This window comes from Acipenser ruthenus, chromosome 10, assembly GCF_902713425.1.
Source record: "Acipenser ruthenus chromosome 10, fAciRut3.2 maternal haplotype, whole genome shotgun sequence".
Taxonomy (NCBI): domain Eukaryota; kingdom Metazoa; phylum Chordata; class Actinopteri; order Acipenseriformes; family Acipenseridae; genus Acipenser; species Acipenser ruthenus.
The window spans coordinates 36,935,361-36,943,179 of record NC_081198.1 but is presented as its reverse complement, the minus strand read 5'-3'; the positions used below and the strand labels follow the sequence as shown (position 1 = coordinate 36,943,179).

Genomic DNA, 7,819 nt, shown 5'->3' with positions numbered 1-7,819 from the left:
CAGAACAGCAGGAGCTGTCTCTGCTTCCTGTACCTCCACCACAGGGAGTACGGTGGCCGGAGCCCCAGAAAGGGGAGCTGTCGGCCACGAAGAAGGGGGAGGAGGTCTGGAGACCACCAACCCCAGCAGCAGTTTCGCTGCCGGAGATCGTGGGGGAGGTCAGGAGACCTGCTCCCACTGCAGCAGTTTCGCTGCCGGAGATCGTGGGGGAGGTCAGGAGACCTGCTCCCACTGCGGCAATTTCGCTGCAGGAGTGGACCAGCAGGCTGTCGGCCGTGCCACTACCGGCAGGGGTGCTGACAGCATGGCCAGCCGTGGGCCCACTGAAGCCTCCCTTCCCAGCCCGAGACTTTGTTCTGGACTGCTGGATTTTTAAGGGGGGAGGTGGCCGTTGAGGCCATGTGTGCTTTGCACAGGGGGGGGGGGGGGGGTATATGTGGCAATGTGCTCCGCCCCTGTGTGCTTATTATGTGTTGTATGTTGCGTGCGTGTGTTAATGTTGGCGTATAGATTGGTACACGGGATATATAAACGGGTCTGTGTTTCACGTGTGATTTAAAAAGTGTAGATTTGTATTTAGGCACGAGGAGGGCACAAATCACTTCACGTGCTGGTTAAAGTATAGTATGTGAGCACGGGGTTGCACAGAATTAATTCACGTGCTGGGATTCAAGTGAATAATTAATTAGTAATTGAATCCCAGCACAACAGTATATATAGAGACACGTTCTTTCACTCGGGGTTGGGTGTTCGGTGAGTGGAGAACGGGATTGGAGACGGAGGTAATTGTAAAAGTAAAATAAGTAGTTAAATCTGCTCACCGTGTTTTGTTCGTCTGTCTGTGCACTGTCTAGTCCGTTTTGTTTGTCTATTTATTTTGGCGCAAGTGCCGTGTCCTGTGTTTTTGTTTCAAACCGTTTATTTTCTGTGCTGTTTATTAAATGCTGAGCGAAAGCATTCCCTCAGCTCCACCAAACCACAAGTCTGTCTGTTTATTTCCTGCTTCTGGTCTGACGCCACCCACTCCGGCCGTCTTTGTGACATACACACATAATGTTTGAAATTTTATACAAATATATATGGGCTTGTGACGGGGTATGCATTTTTTATTATTTTGTATTATAATTTAAAATGTATGGTTTGGTGTTTAGAAACACGTTGTTTTATTTTACAGCACGGATGGGGTTAAAATTCCCCATCTGTGCTAAACTCGTGTTCAGATTGATTAATTTATTGCTAATCTGGAGACGATCACATGTATAAAAACCTGCAGTTTTGGCTTAACGAGGTTAGTTGTTCAGAGGCAATAACAATTGCTATGCGTGGTGGTTATACACCAGCACGATACATGCCATGGATACCGGTATTGCAATGACGATAGTGTCTTAGATTTTGAGGTTTCAATTTTTATTGAGTTTTCTCAAATAAAATGTATTTACATCATAATACACACATTTTAAAACAAACACAAATGCTACAGCTAATCATTTTCACAATGATAAACTCAAGACATCTATCGACCACTAGTGTTTAGAACTGTTTTGTAAACCAGAGGCGCTTGCAGAACAACAGTGCCGCCTAGTGGTAGAGAGTAGAATAAGGCAATTCATTACACATTAATGAAGAAACTTTAAATATTGAGAAAAAAAAAGTTTATCAATCAATCTTTATTTTATATAGCGCCTTTCATAGTGGACCACCATCACCAAGCACTTTATAACATAAAGTTTATAACATAACATAATCAGTAAAGTACAGTAAAGTAGAACTCTTGTTTCATCAACTAAATATCTAAATGATGTCATTCAAATGCTTGTTAAAGCAACTATTATTTTTCACAGAAAATTAACATTGGTGTTCATGATAAGATTTTACATACAGTATTAGGTTAAATAAAATCCAAATTTTGGAACGTGTAATTTTAATCAATATAGATTTCACAAGACTGCTAAATTATGATGCGATAATATTTTACAGGGTTCATGGTGATGTCACACCTCATTGTAGAGAAGTGACATCACTGCCCAAAATAAACATTTAACATACAACATATAATGTTAACTCTGATCACATAAACTGAACCTTGGTGGCAAGGCTTGAGTCTGTGATGTACAATAGATCTGATAATGCTTGTTTCCAAACAAAAACAAAAGATACCATTCTTATTCACTTCACAAAATTACATAGCGGTTATTAGAGTTTCTCTTCTCTGATATTACTGGTGACATATCAACATAGTCAGCTTTCCATTTCTGTTGACAAATCTGTAAATCAAGAATAAATATGATAAATGTCACATGAAACAGAACCATATGAAGATCAAACAACAATGCCAGTTTAAAGAAGAAAAAAAACATCGGGAAAGATTAAATCTGACAAATGAGTCAGCCGCTATATTAAATAGGCCGTAAGTAATTGCTAATGATAATTAAATGTAGTTTTACAGTAATGGCTGGCCATATTCATTAGGTCAAGGATAGTGTTACGCCAATACAGTTTATAATTTTAATTTAAAAAACGCATTGGGTTTTACTGAACTAGTTGAAAAAATAAACATAGAATCATAATAGGTATTATTGTAGTCAGCCTCTCCCTAGCTGTAATAAATACATCATATTACAGTGGTCTCCAAATTGCAAGGGATTGACAGTGAGAGTAAAATTGGTGTGCTAACTGATCCTTATGTCAAGCTGATGTCACAAGCAGAAAGTCTGCACATAAAAAGTAAGAGATACTTACCCTAATTACCAAGATGGCCGCTATTATGATTACAGTACATGCTATTATACAGCCAGAGACTGCCACGATGATCCACTCCATACTGCTTTCAATTTTAGGACAAGTCTGAATTTCTAAAAAAATAAAAATGAGATTTTAAAAAAAGATTTAAAAAAACTCTCCTTTTTCACAAAATGCAAGTGGTTGTTCTGACCTGGTGCTAACCCATGTTTTTCTAGAATAACGCTGGGGTTTTCAAAACTGTAAATTAAGCTGTTGTAAAATCTTTCATCTGCCTCTTTTTTGAGAAACCTACGTACAAGATAGTAGTAATTCCCCACAAAAAATTACATCTGCCTTTGTTTTGGAACTCTCAATTTGGGGGGGGGGGGGGAATTAAAGACAAGGGAAAAAGTGATTTGTTAACCACAAGAATATACCACGGGATTGCTGATATTCCATCTAGATATTACATGAAAAGTACAAAATGTGTAGTAAAGTTAGTTTGAAAACTTTGAACAGTAAAAATGAAACTAATCATACGTTCCTTTTTCCACAAGTTATTGGCCACACTAAAGTACAGTATCCTAAACTTTGACATTTAAGGGCTTTTAATACCAAAAAAAGACTTAAGAAAAAGCTACCTGGTCATAATTTTAAATGTTTATTTAGAATAATAAAATGTGTATAATTGCACAAATAATCTCGGCTCTTCAGTAACCATAATAAATCAATTGCACCCCATCAACAATGCCCTTCTCAGTATAATGTCAGAACACGATGACACAAAAGTGATTTATAGTGCATTGGAAGATAACATTTATTTACAATTGCTTGTTTCAACCACTGTTATTTTGCAATAACTCCTTAAAGCACCTTTGCGATGAGACCCAGCACCTACTTTGGAATGTGTTAGATTAAATTTACATTCTTACCTGGAATGTAAATCACAGTTCCATTTCCCACCCTCTGTCGATACGGTGGTGGGTACATTATTTCCACCCGGCACTTGTAGAAGTCTGTATCGGAGCTGCTCATCCCCGATATGGTGAGGTCCACACTGTTCCTGCTTGCCTCACCCTGGCAGCTGAACAGCCCTTCTTTGGTCTCGAAGGTGGTGTTAGGAAGATGGAAAGAAGAGGCGCAGACGATGGTTTGGTCGCTGATTCCCCGGAAGAGTGTGATTCTGAACTCCTCTCCCTTCCCTGTGAAGTTGTAGTTGCACCTCAGCCTGGCTACCCCGCTGTTGTTTGCTTCCACTCGGTTGGGCTGGAAAACCTCAAAGGCTGTTGAAAACAAAACACCCAAAAAAAAAAAACATTAATGAATCATGAATTACGCAAAGCGTCTTAGTCACGGGTTTCACTCTGAAGGCTCTGAGTGACAGCAGTGACTCTGCGTAAATTACTTTCAGGTACACCAAGGGGTGGATTCTATCAAACAATACACAGTGATGCTTCTCTGTTTGTGAAGCGGACGGGTTATGTGAGATAAAGTATGAAACCTACAAAGTTGCCCAGTTGTGGTTGGGGACCGTCTAGTATATCTGAATCAACCACAAAACATTTTTACTGACAGTTTTCAATGCCACATCCTACCCGTTGAATACTGCTTTACAAATGTTACCACTGCCCTAGCTTTTGACCTTGTTTACCTATTTGAGTATGTGTGTTTCTGGGAAAATAATAACACATCATTTAGAATTGTTTGAGAACTATGGTAAGGCATTCAGACACTACTGGATTTTTTTTTTCTTTTTTTTTAGGCTTAAAATGTCTTTAAATTAAACCTTGAGGTACATTTTCCTTAACAGAGTACTACCTTTTCTGAATGTTTTAGGTTGGCCTTACACCAGCTATCATTCATAAATAACAAGCACCTGTACAGTACGTACAGTACAGCATCCTGTAGATGGCTCTTAAGATTTGATGGGCTATATTCTCATAGCTATTTACTGCAGATCATCATTAACCATTTTTTGGGTATAGTTTTATTGATTGCTTGCAATTAAATATACTGCCCTTCTCTTCTCTCAGATTGTAAACAAAAATGAGAGACCTAGTAGTCCACCAGAAATATGGCACACTGAAATCTGGAAGCCATGTTAGCCTTATCGATTACATGCTCAACAAGTGGTGAAAAGCATCCACTAATATGCACAAAAATACAGCCGATGTTTCCTGTTCCCGTTCGAGGAAGCCTACTGTCCATGTCATTCTATGTTTTGTTTTGTTTTTTAACCTGAATCGTTTCAGTTCTATTTAGGTCGAGATCTTGAACAGGATGATCAACCAAGTTCTGCCAAGCGCTGGCGTTTTTTAGTCTTTTTTTTGTCCATTGTCCCTCAGTGTGTCGATGGCTTGGGTATTAATAGTGCATTCACCTCAACTTCTATAAACTATGTGATTTGATTTGATTTCCTGCATCTGCAAAACCTGAATTCTATTAATAAACAGCCTAGTATTCTGTGTGCCATCCTCAGCCTAATTCATATGATGGGATGTACAACACAGATAATGATCACTACAAGTTTTTAAAACTCCAATATACAGTACATGTTTTAAAAGCTCTTGCAATATATTTGCATTATTGTTATTATTAATGCATTTATTAATTCCATGTGTGCTTAACACCCCTTTGTATAAGTTGCAGCAATTCATAGGGCTATATTGTATAATAATAATAATAATAATAATAATAATAATAATCCTCAGAAACACCCATCATAAACTTCAGTAACCCACCCATTATCCTATATATATATATATATATATATATATATATATATATATATATATATATATATATATATATTCCTTCAAATATTGCTTCCTAGCTCATCTGCTTTGCAGCAGTACAAAGCAAGGAGAACTCACATGTTGCAGACATCAAAGTAAAATGCATTAGATACTCACCATTCCCCCAGCCAATGCAGATACTGATGCATGCAATAACTTTGAAAATCATGGTGTCAATGTCTGATAGCTGTCAATGACCATCTATTTATAATTCAATGCTGTTTTGGAAATCTTCATGGTGACATCAGCGGTGGTAGGATGTAGGAGGAAGCATATGAGATATGCCAGTAATGCTTTTTAGGTTTGGGTAACGAATATTAATATGGTTGGTTATATCGTTCTGTTAACCACATGGAAAATGCAAATGATGAGAAATGAATGGTGCTGTATGTGCTAACATCTCGAGTGCAGCATTCAGTGCGCTTGAAGTGATGGAATAGAAATGAGAAAACAGAAAATGCAGATTTAGAGGTTTTTAGTTTATGTCATATTTTTAAATGAATGTGTCATTTTCCACTATATTTCCATTTTATTGAAGTTTTTTTTAAAGAAGTTTTAAATATAACATTATCACTTTTACAAGTTTTACAACATTTATTGTTAGATGCATTTCTTCTCAAGGGATATTAAATGGTAGGAATAACACTGTGCATTGCATCAAACTGTGCATAGTCAGAACAAGAACCTATTATTATAACATAATGTTTGGTTTAAAAAAATAATAATAATTATGAACTTCTTCTGAATCGTAATGCTGTCTGTGGGGCCAACAGGGCCTCAGATTGTCCTAAACTCTTTATTTGAAATGTTGCTTTAAAAGCGTGTAAAATAAATAGCTTTTATAAAAGAGCACCACTTCCACAACCTATAGCCACCTGAATATCTTACTCAGGTGAAGGCACTACTCAAATGTTTTATTGCTGCTTGGCCTGTTTCCCAGTACTGCATCCACCTTGTGAATATGTACCCATCCATGCTAAATGTTTCAACCTGACTTGAAATCTCATATAGCAATTTCAATTAAAACAGAGGCAGCACCTTACATCGTGTCTCTAATTACATTGTCCAATTGCACTGCACCTGCTGTTTCAATTTACTGTAATTTAGTGCTGTAATATATCGACGTTCTTTTTAGTACTCGAGTGAGTACTCTACGCATTGACATATGCATTCCAGTATGGCGGTGCACGTGGCAATGTATCTGCAGCGCTTGGAGGAGATTCACGTTCAGTGCATCGGCTGTAAAGGCTAAATTAAATACCATCACAGCAACACTGCTTTACTTCAACACATGGGTAGCAGTGTGGAGTAGTGGTTAGGGCTTTGGACTCTTGACCAGAGAGTCGTGGGTTCAATCCCAGGTGGGGGACACTGCTGCTGTACCCTTGAGCAAGGTACTTTACCTAGATTGCTCCAGTAAAAACCCAACTGTGTAAATGGGTGATTGTATGTAAAAATAATGGGATATCTTGTAACAATTGTAAGTCGCCCTGGATAAGGGTGTCGGCTAAGAAATAAATAATAATAATAACACCTAAAAAGAAACATCCCATCGTGTTTCTGAACAGAGGATGAGCCGGAGTCAAGCGAGGAAGAGACTTGGGAAATGTAAATGGTTGTTATGTGTTGTTGACTGAGTGAGTTGCCACTTGCTATTTATCAACAGAGTATGACAACCAAACCAGTACCAGTAATTATTTACTTAGCACACCTTTACTGTAATTACATTGTATACAGGGCCGCCCCGAGAGCCGTCATGGGCCCCAGGGAAGGAAGGATTGGTATGTCCCGCTGCCACCCACCTCCAACAGTGTCTGAGGAAGATCATTTCAAACGATACAGTATTTTGATAAGGGGTTTGAAGGAAACGACGTGTAGAAGTTTCAATATCTCAATTAAAATCTGCAGCAGGATAGTTTACTCTTTCTCAAAGTAGTTGTGTTTAAGTTATTTACAGTATTCAAACTTTTTTTTTAGGTAAGTGAATAAATATTTTTTTTGTACAAACTCCACGTGTAATAGTCATTAATCGGAAACTTACTTAACATCAAATAACATACGTTTTTAGCATAAACTACATTTTAATGGTGTTGGTATACACGATTTTATTTATCCCGTGCCAAAAATAAACCCTACTTAACTAATAGCCTGTATTGGTAAATATATTTGTATTTTAAGCAAATATAACCGATCATTCGCTAATTGTGTTTACCACTACTTGAAGAAAGTACTTTATTTATTTTACACGATGCAATTTTTCTAACAAACTGCTGCACCACGTTGTTTTGAGCAAATTATAGATC

General features: G+C 37.7%; 1 protein-coding gene across 1 annotated transcript; it reads right to left on the bottom strand.

Moving 5' to 3' along the window:
• Nucleotides 1–1,479: 1,479 nt before the first annotated feature.
• LOC117406963 (cytotoxic T-lymphocyte protein 4-like) lies at nucleotides 1,480–5,718 on the bottom strand. The gene is made up of 4 exons (XM_034011454.3): nucleotides 5,634–5,718; nucleotides 3,654–4,004; nucleotides 2,740–2,852; nucleotides 1,480–2,264 (listed from the first exon to the last, which is right to left on the bottom strand). Exons 1-4 carry the CDS (start codon nucleotides 5,683–5,685, stop codon nucleotides 2,172–2,174), a joined length of 609 nt encoding a protein of 202 aa, XP_033867345.1. The 5' UTR covers nucleotides 5,686–5,718; the 3' UTR covers nucleotides 1,480–2,171.
• Between the last annotated feature and the right edge of the window lie 2,101 nt (nucleotides 5,719–7,819).

Excerpts from the sequence above, each read along its gene's own strand:
- LOC117406963 (XM_034011454.3), bottom strand. The coding sequence starts at position 5,685 with ATGATTTTCAAAGTTATTGCATGCATCAGTATCTGCATTGGCTGGGGG. Across the intron at positions 2,853-3,653 it reads AACTGTGATTTACATTCCAG|AAATTCAGACTTGTCCTAAA; the intron begins GTAAGAATGTAA and ends TTATTTTTTTAG. Across the intron at positions 2,265-2,739 it reads CGGCCATCTTGGTAATTAGG|ATTTGTCAACAGAAATGGAA; the intron begins GTAAGTATCTCT and ends CTTGATTTACAG.